Genomic DNA, 12,822 nt, shown 5'->3' with positions numbered 1-12,822 from the left:
CCGAGAAGTGCTCGATTTCTAAAAATATTGCATGTAATGAATACTATCCAACAAATAAGTTAAAAATAAGTACTAATGTTTATGATTTTTCTTGCTAAATACAAAACAACCCCAAACATTAACAGCATTACATCCAAACTTATGTAGACATAAACTATATTTTAGATGACGTGCACCATGTGGTAAATTATATTGCAAGTAAATAATCACAGCTGTGATTCCTGCAACCATACATCGAGAGAAACTTTTGATAGATTAAATATATAAAAATGAGTGGATGTGATGCTTAACTCTATACTACATGCAGTGTACGCTATAATTTTTTAATAAAAATATCTTAAATTCAGATTTAATAGTAGAATAATATTTATTTTAATACTATTTTACATATTTAGTTCAGACCCATGCAGCATTAAAGTGTGAACTGAAGTTCATTAAAGAAAAATTGTGCACTCTCTCAAGCTCCTAACTTTTTCCTGCCCAATCCGCTGGATATTCCCCGGGTTGCCCGAAACTAAAGAGATTAACCGGCTCGACCGTTTCCCTCGCCCATCCTCGCCCGTCGAGTTAGTCGCGCGTCTCCTTCTGCGCTCTCATTGCACCGGCTGGCACTCGCGTCCCACCGGGCACTCCCGGTTAACCCCCCTTTAATTCTATAAATACTCCTCCTTTCCCTCCCCCGTCCACCCCGTGACCTCCTCTTCTTCCCCACAGAGAACAGAAGCCTTCTTCTCGTCCTCCGGCGAGTTTTTCTTCTAGGGTTCCGCCGCAAGTGTATGGCAGTGAGCCTTCTGCAGTTTCATGAGGTGTCGGACCTCTGCATCGGGAAGCCGGCGGTGAGATCTCTGCCGCCGTCCGCCACCGTCCGGGAGGCCCTCCTCGCCCTCAAGAGAGGCGGAGAGAGTTTTCTCAGCGTGTGGGTCGCCGACCGGGCGTCGCCGGAGAAGAAGGCGTGCGCCGGGAAGGTCTGCATGGTGGACATCCTCTGCTACCTTTGCGCCGAGGAGAACATCTCCTCGCCCGCCGCCACCCTCGGCGCCTCCATCTCCGCCCTCCTCCCCTCCAAGGACTCCTCCCCCGTTCGCCGTGTCGAGCCGCATTCCTCGTAAAACACTAACCGCCACCCGATCTCTCCATCTCCGATCTTTTCTCTGTTCTTAATCTCCCCGATCACGGTTTCTTCGGTTTCTTCTCCAAAGTTTTCTTGTTTTCTTTCGTTTTCTTTGCAAATTTATTAGTTCTTGAATAGTTCTCAACTGTTTGCTTTGAAAAGCTCGATGGGATTTCTCAGTTTTCTCTAAATTTTCAGCCTTTTCGCCCAGTTTGAGCTTCGATTACGTTGATTTCTTTGTGCGGTTTTGTTTTGGTTATTTAATTTGAACCTTTTTCTTTGGGATCGGCAGCGTATTGGAAGCCCTGGACGTGATCCTAGACGGAGCCCAGTGCCTGGTGGTCCCCATCCGCTCCGGCACCGGACGGAAGAAGCTCCTCGGCGGCGGCGGCGGCATCGGAGCGGCAGACTTCTGCTGGCTGACGCAGGAGGACTTCGTGCGCTTCTTCCTCAACTCGATCGCCCTGTTCTCCCCGTCGCCGGCCCTCTCCGTCTCCGACCTCGGCATCGTCCGCCCTGCCGCCCTCGCCGTCCGCCCCCACGATCCCGCCCTCGCTGCACTCCCCCTTATCCGCCGCGCTCTCGCCGACCAGACCTCCGTCGCCGTCGTCACCGACGACGGCAAGCTCATCGGCGAGATCTCCCCCTCCACGCTGGCCCACTGCGACGAGGGCGCCGCGGCGGCGCTCGCCGCCCTCTCCGCCGGCGACCTCATGGCCTGGATCGACTGCTCCGGCTCCCCGCCGGAGGCCACCGTCCGGGCCGTCGAGTCCCGGCTGAGGGATAAGGGCATGGCTGGGATGATCGAGCTCCTCGAGGCCGACCTCTCCCCGCCCTTCTCCTCCTCCTCCTCCTCGTCCTCCGACGAGGAGTCCGGCGAGGCGGTGGGTCGGCGGCCGCGGAGGCTTCGGTCGTTGGGGAGCTACTCGGCGAGGATGGGGCGGCGGTCGGAAGAGGCGATCGTGTGCCACCCGGGGAGCTCGCTGGTGGCGGTCATCATCCAGGCCTTGGCCCACCGTGTCAGCTACGTCTGGGTGGTCGACGACGAGTACGGCCTCGTCGGCATCGTCGCGTTTCCGGACATACTCAGCGTCTTTCGAGAACTTTTACAGCAACCTTTTGAGAAAGAGTAGTTGGCAGCAGAAGCAATGACAAAAAGTGAGAAGCGCGAGTCTCCCTGTACCGAGTTCATGTGAGCTTCCGAAATAGCTGAGCGTTAAGACTTATTTGTCTCTTTATGCATGTAGAGGAAACGAAATGCCCAAAAAAAAAATGTAGTTCGGGTTTTGTCTGTGTAGGCCTTTGCTGTTACTTCTGATGGAAGGTTGCTAAAATTAGAATTCGAGGCTACGTGTTGTGATGGGCGCGGGGTTGGTTGTCTGAGAGTGGCTAGGAGTTGGCACTTGGCTAGCAACAGAAAACAGTGTCGGCATTTTAAGCTCTCACTCAAAGCTCCTTTACGGGTTGTTGGGTCTTCTCTTCCTGGTGCGAGCTGGAAACATTGGGGCAAGCAGAGAGAGATGAAATTATCATAACTTTGTGAACTTTGTTGACATGGCAACCAGCTCTAGCTCTCTTAGACATTTGATCTCAAAATTGCTTGACATGTTAGAGTTCAAATCTGTTTCTCGCTGAACCGTAGCTCCCTTGGAAAATGGAAGTCGTCAAGATTGCGAGCAGCAGCACTTGTCTTACAAGTAGTAGTAAGTGCAGTGCAATCCAATGGCTTTCATGAATCACGACGTGTCTAAATTCATTTTTTCCATCCAATAGTTGTTAGGTCAGTTTCTTCCTACTTTTCTCCCCAAATTATTTACAGGGAGGGAACGGTTACGCTAAAAGTAGTACATGAGACCAACTTTCTTTTGCACTAAAAGTAGTAGGTACTTTTTTTGGTAACAAAAAGTAGTAGTGTATTAAACCTAAAAGTAGTAGTAGTAGTAGTAGTAGTGTTTTTGCTCATAAATCGGGCCTGTCTGTTGTGCTGCATCTGGGCCCGCAGGTCCAGTTTCGGCATCTCGGCTTATGTGGGTTATTTGGGCTCGTTGGGCTGCAATAACTGCAGCTGCTGGATTGGGTTGAGATGCAAGAGTTTTTCCCACACCCACATCGGCGATGTGCGTCTCGAGTCTTGGTCCAACTCCCCAAGACTCGCCCTCTCCCTAGGGCCTCCGTCTCTCACACCTTCCTCTCCTCTCTCGAGCTCCACTTGGGTGAGTTCTAGCTCTCCAACCGGCGGGTTATGACGCTCCGATCGACGGCTCCGGCGACCATCCTGAACTCTGCTCGGTCGCTTCGATGGCTCGCCGGAGCTTTGTCAGCTCCGGCGACCCTCAAATTTTTACACCCTGAACCACTAATAGTAAGAATATCCCTTCTTGGAAGAATCAAGTAACACCCACCGGGACTATGGCTGTTTGGCTATGATCCTGCTGGGTGCAGTGTCAACCTTGTTAACGAGGAATCGGCGGCTATTTGGTGCCGAGTATTTAGTGAGCTTGCCGGATGGTGTTTACTACTTCTCTTGGAACACTGAAAGTACGTCGGTGCCTGCTGATGGTTTAAAAATGTGACCCAATGGGGGAGAAGAAAGATTTTCTTCATCCACCTCAACTTAAATCTCTAAAAGATGACTAGAAGAGAGGTATTATGAACGTAGTACTTTAATCCCTTTTTCTTTAATTGATAATTAAAAACTAAGATACATAGCTTCTATTTATAATGGTGAGATCCGTCTTATATATTTTGGATCGGATTTATCTTCCTAATCTTAATAGGACCATTTTTCCTAAGATAGATATCATTAGTAGAAGTCTTTTAGAAAAAGTTAAAATTCTTGATAAGGTAGATCTCGACTTATATATCAACTCTGCCTCCTGTTGCTCGGATAAATAGCTAAATTCGATCAAAATTTTATTCGAAAAGAAAACTTTCGATTTGATCAGCTCGTTTCAAGCCCCAAACAATGGAATTTGGGCCTGATCGCTAGGGGTGCTGCCACTTAAAGAGCCTACAGAAGATCATCTTAATCGAATGTCGTATAACTAAAGTATAGCCTCCGAAAGTTTGGCTTGCAACTCGGCTTCCTGATGTGGCAGATCTTGCTCCTGTATCTTCTCCAGCCCTACTTATAGTGGCCAAAATAATTTACATCGATCTAAGGATCCTCCCGAATCAAAATGTCATTTATGTGTTGCACTTCATGTGAATGACCCAGGAGGCTATCCTTAGATTTTTGTTTTTCATTTGAAGTTGTGATTGTTGGAAAATGTTTTATTGTATCATTTAGTTCAAATTGGTTCATGATGAAGTATGGTTTCATGCTGTCCTTAGATCCTGAAAATATGCGCGCTGTTTTTTTTTTTTTTGCTCTATCAACCGATCAAAAGAATCAGTTGATGTCAAACAGGTGATTCTTGCTCATGTTCATCATTTATGAGCAATGATCTACAATCTTTGAATTTAAAAAAAGAGATTTATGAGGGCTATTTCTTTTAATAATGATGCAGTATCTCTTAGTGTCTAACTTCCTAGTTCCGGCAATATCAACCCTCGTGATGCTGATGTTGTTCTGTGTGAGCGTGTTTTTTTTTTTCCTTCTAATTTTATAAATTCCTGGGAACAATTTATTTCTTTCTTTAATCAAAGATTAGCAAAACAATTGGTCATTAAATGTCGTTCTTTTCCGTCCTGTCTTCTGAAGATTCAAATGCTATTTGTGCAGCTGCAACAAATTAGATGAGTCAACCATATTACCATTTGAAATCCAAAACGTTAGGACATGTCATCCTTTGTTCCGGAAGCTTTAGTTTTTCAATCAATATATCAATTTTTTTACACAGCGTTCTCTTGTATTTGAAATTTCTCCTGTGGTACTCTATTATTCCCTAGTTTGTCTCATGAATTTATAATGTCAACTAGGTATTGTAATTTAATAAACCAGTAGTTATCGAGGCAATCCACTCTCCTTTTTCTTTTTGACAAAAGGGGCACAACCACCCAAATTTATTAGAACACATGACCATGCTGAGAGGAATTACAGAAGGATAAAGATGAATTCATATGGAAGGTTACGACAAATAAGGTGGGATCCACATGTAGAGGGAAAGGAGACTTGAAATAGTGATGAGTAGACCCCAGATGTCAGAAAGAGACACAATGGAGGCTTCTCCTCCGTGATAAAGCTGACAGGCAGCTGTCTAGAAGAAGATGGAGGTAAAGATGGTGCGGACACGAATACTGGACTGATTATTTTGCGGGATTATGGTTGTCGTAGGAAGACGGTCCAGCCACTTTCATTGTGGCTGGATTGATTGATGTTTTTCTTTTATTATTATTTATTTTATGTGGATAGGATTAGTTTGCATATTGTCTTGTGAGGACCTCTTTCGAATTGTTTTTTTTTTGTTGGGACTTATTTGTTATTTGGTGGCCCTATATATATATAGGGCATGCATTTGTTATTTTTTTTTAATGAATGATGATGAATGAAAATTAGCCTCCTTGTCTTCTTCTTCCCCTTCTCTTTTTCCCCTCTTCTTCTTCCCCTCCTCTTCTTCCCCCTTCCCTCTTCTTCCTGCAGTTGTCCTGCATCAGCTTTGGTATCAGAGCAGGGCTGACTTTGCCTCTGTTGCTGAAGTCGAAGGATCCGGTTTATGGACGGACCCCCGCCGATTCCTTTTCGGCCTTTTCCTCACCTGTATTTTGCTAGATCATTTGCACCGCAAACGCCGGAGCGCACGGAAGGTCGTCGCACGGCACGCACCCTGAAGAAGAAGGGTCACTCCATTTCTTCCTTATTCTCTTCCCTATTCATCACCTCACCCGCTGTGAAGAAAAAAGAAGTGAAACCCTCCCGTCGGTCGGCTGCTACCCGGCGTCGATCCACAGAGCTCCTTCGCAAGACGCCGTCGCCGCCTTCATTTCCCTCCGCCGCTGCCTCCGACGCTCTCACCCTTTCTTGGCCATCCTCCTCTGTCAGATCTCACGCAGAGAAGGAAGGCTCGGTCGCCGGAAACCCCCAAGGCAGCCCCGGAGGCAAATAAGCCGACCTCCTATCCCTGTGAAAGCATCATCCACCGCCACCGTTTCGCCGCGCCGCCGATTTACTTTCGATCGCCGCCGATTCGCCTTCGGTCGCCGCCGTGCTTCCCGGAGGTCTCGAAAGCATTTTGCTGCCACCGACCGTGGCCGGATCCAAGGAAGGACGTCGCCGCCCCGATCACTGCCGCACCAGCACCCTCTTCCGCCGGCGCAACACCTCCCCGCAACCACCGCCGCAAAATCAGGCGAGATCCGGCGGAAGCGAGCGGACGGTTGAAGGTTGAAGATGATCTACAGTACGGGTAAGATTTGCACCCGTTAGCCCGTTAACCCATTATCCATTAACCCGAGTCATTTCAAAAAAAAAAAAAAAAATTTGCGGGTCGGACTGTCCTAGTGGGTTGGGTCTGTTAACCCGATAACCCGGCAACCCGACTTGATTCAAAAAAAAAAAAAAAAGAAGAAAAAAAAAAGAAAAAAAAAAGAAGCTGCACGTGACGCGTAAGTCACGCACGTGCTCTTCCCTTTCCCCTTTCCTTATTTGCCCGATTTCTTCTTGGGTTTTCCGACCACCGTTTCTGCCATCCCCGCCGCTCCTTCTCAGCCGTCACCACTTACGCCCACCTCCTCCGCCACCCACTCTGCCGTCCACTGCTATCTGCGCTCCCGCCCGTTTCCACAGCCGCTGCTATCTCTGCTCGTGCACCACCGCGCCGCGCGCCGCCCCCGCTCTTCCGTGTCGCCGCTCGCCGCTGTTAGTCGCCGCCGCGCCGCCGCCTGCTAGTTGCTGCCGCACTGCCGCGCCGCCGGGTTGCTCTCACCGCCGCGCCGCCGCGTTGCCGCCGCTCGCCGCTGTTAGTCGCCGCCGCGCCGCCGCCTGCTGCCGCACTGCCGCGCCGCCGGGTTGCTCTCACCGCCGCGCCGCCGCGTTGCCGTCGCCGCCGTCGACTGCTGCACCACCACTGCCGGTTCTGACAGCCATCACCACAGACCGTTCCACCGTCCCTGCCATCAGTTGCTCCGACCACCTCCACCGGGCCCTGCAACGCCGTGACCTTCTTCCCATCATCATCTCAGCTGGAACATCTTCGGCAAGCACAGGCCTCAATCAGCTCTGGTATCAACTCTGTTTCCCCTCCCCGCCGGTTAAATCTGTTCATTTAAGTTGGCATTAATTATCAAATTTTGTGCTTGGTAATTAAGTTCCATATATTCCAACACATGCAACCACATACATCCACAAGACAACCAGAAACCCTAGTAGTCACATTTCCTTAATATTAACTGGGGAGCTACATCAAATCGAGGAGACATATGTGGCTCCGTGACACCTTGCATAGTCAGAGAACTTGGTACTACTTGTTTGCAGCTACTTGTTGGCCTGCGTATTTTATTAATTTTCAGTTTGCAATAACTATTTGCTAGGGAGTAGTTTTAGTTTATATTGAGCATTTACTTTGCAATTGTGAATTCATTTCATGCATTAGGTCTACTTAGGAACCTTTACAGTTGGTCGGCTCATACATTTGGTCATTCATTTTATGCATCTACGTAGTGGTCGTGTCGCATCTCATCTTGAGTTTTCCCTAGACATGGATTCCAAAATTGAAGCCCTATTAAAAGCTATCCACGACACTAATGATCAAGTCCAAAACACTAATGCCCAAGTTCAAAAAACTAATATTCAAGTCCAAAATACGAATGCCCAAGTCCAAGCAAACAACGCCCAAATTCATGACCTAACCACAATGTCCACCCAGGTTAATGCTCGACTCGATTCAATTGAGGCTTCACTTCAAAGGGTTATTGAATCCCAAAAGGTTAGTACTCCCCATTTACCGGATCTTGATGAGGACGATACCCTAGAACAAATCCTAGAACAACAAGGTTCGGTTCGGCAGGGCAACTTTGATCATAGGTCTGTTCCAGGTCACCATTATGCCTACCCTCGCCCTAGAGGACCTGGTCCCATTCCTCCTGTTGATAGAGGTCACCGACATACCGTAGAATCTAGAGAGCCTCGTGACCCTGATGAAGATGTAATGCGAGGCATTAGGATTGAAGCCCCCACTTTCGATGGTCGTCTTGATCCGAAGGTCTTCTCCGATTGGCTATACGAAATGGATCACTTCTTTGAGTGGTACAATCTGTCGGAAGAGAAAAAGGTCCGATTCGCTAAAATGAAACTCCTTGGTCGAGCTAAGTTGTTTTGGCAAAACACCGAACAACTGTTAGCCAGGAGACATCAACCTGCTATTACCGATTGGGTAGAGATGAAAGAAAAATTAAAAGAAAAATATCTTCCATTAAGTTATCAATCTGACCTCCTAGATCGATGGAACAATTTACGACAAGGCAGCCGCACAGCTACTGATTACATCGCCCAATTTGATGAATTTATGATGCGAAGTAATATAGCTGAAGATGAACGTATGATCTTAAGCCGGTTTCGACGAGGCCTAAATGATGAGCTGAGGAAAGAACTTGTCCTTCGTGAAGTGGCCACCTTAGACCAAGCATATACATTCGTGCAAAACTACGAACAATTCTCCAAATCTGTGTTTGCTAGGCGCCCTGACACCAGGCGTGTTCCCACTAGTGCCCAACCATCTGGACCCAAAACCCTAGTCAGTTCTGTCCCACCTAAGCCCTTTTCTTCTCCACCTATCCAAAATCGAGATATTAAAGGCAAAGGAATTTTAAGTGAACCTCCTAAAACAAGCTCAAGAATTCAGTGCTTTAAATGCCAAGGGTTTGGTCATGTTGCCTCCCAATGTGCAAATCAGACCCTTGTTATTGATGCACATGAACAGAAGGATGACATAGATAATTTGGAGGAACAAATTTATGAGCCTAATTTAGATGATATTCAAGATGTCGAAGATGAACCCGAGGACGAATCACACACTTTAGGTTGTATCCGACCTACTCCCCAGATAATTGCCCATGAACCTGACCGATCCACTGTGAATGTAGTAAGGTGTGCAATTACCCAGCCTAAAGAGACTGATGACTGGAGACGAACCTCAATTTTCCACACTTACATTAAATGCGGCGAAAAAGACTGTAAAGTTATCATTGATAGCGGGAGCTGCATTAATGCGATCTCTTCCAGCATTGTCGCCTGCTTGGGTCTGATTCCTGTGTCCCAACCTCAACCTTATAAGGTCTCCTGGATCGACACGTCGTCCATTCACATTAAGGAACGGTGTCTTGTACCTATTCAAATCCTCTCTTATAAAGACACTGTCTGGTGTGACGTACTCCCAATGGACGTAGGTCACCTGATATTAGGTAGGCCTTGGTTGTTCGATCTCGATGTCACCATCTACGGTCGAACTAACTCTTGCTCCTTTGTATTCCAGGGTAGAAAGATTAAGCTTAATCCTTTACGGCCCAAAATGCTAAATAAGAGTACAGACAAGAGTAAATCAAAGGGGAAGGAACTGCATATCCTTAACCCCACGGAATTTGAGAGGAACGTCTTTAAGGACTCTCCGGTGTTTGCCCTGCTAGTTAAAGAACTTCAGCCACATCTTAAAAGCACATTATCGGCTGAATCCCTCGCTATTCTCGAGGAGTTCAAAGAAGTTTTTCCGGAAGACCTTCCAGATCATTTACCCCCTTTGCGTGATATTCAGCACGCCATTGATCTAGTCCCGGGAGCTACCCTTCCTAACCTGCCCCATTATCGGATGAACCCTTCTGATCATGCAGAGCTCCTAAAGCAAATTAACGAGCTTCTACAAAAGGGATTTATTCGAGAGAGTCTAAGTCCTTGTGCCGTACCTGCCCTTCTTACTCCAAAAAAGGATGGGACTTGGCGAATGTGTGTAGACAGTCGGGCTATTAATAGAATCACGGTCAAATACCGTTTTCCTATTCCCCGGCTCGACGATATGCTGGATATGATGGCAGGTGCCTCGATTTTCTCCAAGATTGACTTAAAAAGTGGCTACCATCAAATCCGGATTCGTCCAGGAGATGAATGGAAGACAGCCTTCAAGACAAAAGATGGCCTCTATGAGTGGCTGGTAATGCCTTTCGGCCTCTCAAACGCTCCAAGTACATTTATGCGAGTAATGACTCAAGTACTCCGACCTTTTATGGGCAAATTTTTAGTCGTGTACTTTGACGATATCCTTATTTATAGTCAAACTAAAGAGCAACATTTAGGCCATTTAAGGCAAGTTTGTACGACTTTACGCAACGAGAGCCTCTATGCTAACCTTAAGAAGTGTTCATTTTTCACTACTCACGTAAACTTCTTAGGGTATATAGTCTCCTCTGAGGGTTTATCTGCTGATCCTGCGAAAATCACCGCAATTGTTGAATGGCCTGAACCTAGGAATATTACTGACATCCGTAGTTTTCACGGCCTGGCCACATTTTACCGTCGTTTCATTAAGGGCTTCAGTACACTTATGTCACCTATCACTGATTGTCTTAAACGAGGTGATTTTCAGTGGACACGCGCAGCCGCTAAAGCATTTAATGACATTAAGAAAAAAATGACGGAAGCGCCAGTTATGCGACTCCCTGATTTTAACAAAGTTTTTGAGGTGGAATGTGATGCATCTGGCTTAGGAATAGGTGGTGTGCTTAGTCAAGAACGTCATCCTATAGCCTATTTTAGTGAAAAGCTGAATGAGGCTAGACAAAGATATTCCACCTATGACAAGAAATTTTATGCCATAGTCCAGGCCCTACGGTATTGGCGACATTATCTCCTTCCTAATGAATTTGTTCTCTATTCTGACCATGAAGCACTTCGTTTTCTTAATTCCCAGAAAAAACTTAATCATCGACATGCCAAGTGGGTTCAGTTCCTCCAGGATTACACTTTTGTCCTCAAGCATATGTCGGGTGCTGCGAACAAAGCTGCTGATGCGTTAAGTCGTCGAGTAACTCTGTTGTCCGCCATGTCTGTTTCCATCACCGGTTTTGATAGACTTAAGCTCGATTACTTGTCTTGCCCAGATTTTGGCCAACTCTATAATGCCCTTGCTGATGGACAAGGACCTTTGATTGATGGTGTTTATCTACAAGACGGGTACTTGTTCAAAGCTTCCAAGCTCTGCATTCCGCGCACTTCCGTGCGCGATTTCTTGATATGGGAAGTACATGCCGGTGGTCTCTCTGGACATTTTGGCCGTGATAAGACCATAGAAGAAGTTGAACGTCAATTTTTTTGGCCAAGTTTGAAACGGGATGTTGCTAAAATTGTGGGACAGTGTCGCACGTGTCAACTAGCTAAGCACAAAAAACAAAATACTGGCCTATACACTCCGTTACCTGTCCCAGATCGCCCTTGGCTTGACCTTAGTATCGACTTCGTACTCGGCCTTCCTCGCACATTTCGGAAACATGACTCCATTTTTGTGGTTGTGGATCGTTTTTTCTAAAATGGCCCACTTCCTTCCTTGTTCCAAAACTTCTGATGCCTCTCGAGTAGCCAAGATATTTTTTGATGAGATTGTTAAGTTATACGGTTTACCAAAAACCATTGTCTCCGATAGGAATGTCCGTTTCATGAGCTATTTTTGGAAAACCTTGTGGCATCTGGTTGGCACCAAACTTAAATTTTCTACGGCTTATCATCCTCAAACCGATGGCCAAACCGAAGTCGTCAACCGAAGTCTAGGTAACCTTCTGCGTAGTCTAGTCGGGGATCACAATCGTAACTGGGATTCTATTCTGCCTGTCGCCCAATTTGCATATAATTCGTCAGTCAATAGATCTATCGGGATGAGTCCATTCGAAGTGGTCCATGGTTATAAAGCTCGCAAACCTGTAGATCTTCTACCTATGTCCCCCCATATTCGCATTTCTGAGTCTGCACATGCATTTGCACAGCACATTCATAATCTGCATCAGGAAATTAGCAAGCGCATTCATATGAGTAATGCTCAATATAAGCTACAAGCTGATTCTCATAAGCGAGATAAATCATTTCAAACTGGGGATTATGTGATGATACGTATTCGGCCTGAGCGGTTTCCATCTGGAACCGTCAAGAAACTGCAGGCTCGTAGTGCTGGGCCCTTTCGGGTATTGCAACGCGTGGGTACTAATGCTTACGTTCTTGATCTTCCCTCTGATTTTGGTATTAGCTCCACTTTTAATATTGAGGATTTGGTTGCTTACAAGGGCCCCCTTTCTATTCCTACTGATCCTTTCGCTCCGCCATCACTTGAGCTTGATGATACTCCTCCTCTTGATTCCATCCCATCCCCGACCAAGCTAGCTTTACCGCCAGCACAAAAAGAACATATTGTTGCCATTTTAGATGAGCAGACTGTTTCTACCAGTGATGGGGGTGTTCAGCATTTTCTGGTTCGTTGGCGAGGACGCCCGGAGTCTGATACTACATGGATTACCCGTGCGGAGTTACAGCGCATTGACCCAGATCTTTTGGAGTACTACCAGAGTCATTCGTCGGGGTCGACTTCTTCTTACCCGGGGGGAGTTGGTGCGGACACGAATACTGGACTGATTATTTTGCGGGATTATGGTTGTCGCAGGAAGACGGTCCAGCCACTTTCATTGTGGCTGGATTGATTGATGTTTTTCTTTTATTATTATTTATTTTATGTGGATAGGATTAGTTTGCATATTGTCTTGTGAGGACCTCTTTCGAATTGTTTTTTTTTTTTTGTTGGGACTTA

At 46.7% G+C, this 12,822-nt stretch overlaps 1 protein-coding gene across 1 annotated transcript; it reads left to right on the top strand.

The window, feature by feature from the left end:
• Positions 1-671: 671 nt before the first annotated feature.
• Positions 672-2,658, top strand: LOC103698131 (CBS domain-containing protein CBSX5-like). Its single transcript, XM_008780123.4, has 2 exons — positions 672-1,105; positions 1,404-2,658. Exons 1-2 carry the CDS (start codon positions 777-779, stop codon positions 2,242-2,244), a joined length of 1,170 nt encoding a protein of 389 aa, XP_008778345.2. The 5' UTR covers positions 672-776; the 3' UTR covers positions 2,245-2,658.
• Positions 2,659-12,822: the final 10,164 nt, after the last annotated feature.

Source organism: Phoenix dactylifera, chromosome 18, assembly GCF_009389715.1.
Source record: "Phoenix dactylifera cultivar Barhee BC4 chromosome 18, palm_55x_up_171113_PBpolish2nd_filt_p, whole genome shotgun sequence".
Lineage (NCBI taxonomy): Eukaryota > Viridiplantae > Streptophyta > Magnoliopsida > Arecales > Arecaceae > Phoenix > Phoenix dactylifera.
This window is presented reverse-complemented; position numbering and strand designations above follow the sequence as displayed.

Coding starts and splice junctions, on each gene's coding strand:
- LOC103698131 (XM_008780123.4), top strand. CDS start 777: ATGGCAGTGAGCCTTCTGCAGTTTCATGAGGTGTCGGACCTCTGCATC. Junction 1,106..1,403: donor CGTGTCGAGCCGCATTCCTC/GTAAAACACTAA, acceptor TGGGATCGGCAG/CGTATTGGAAGCCCTGGACG.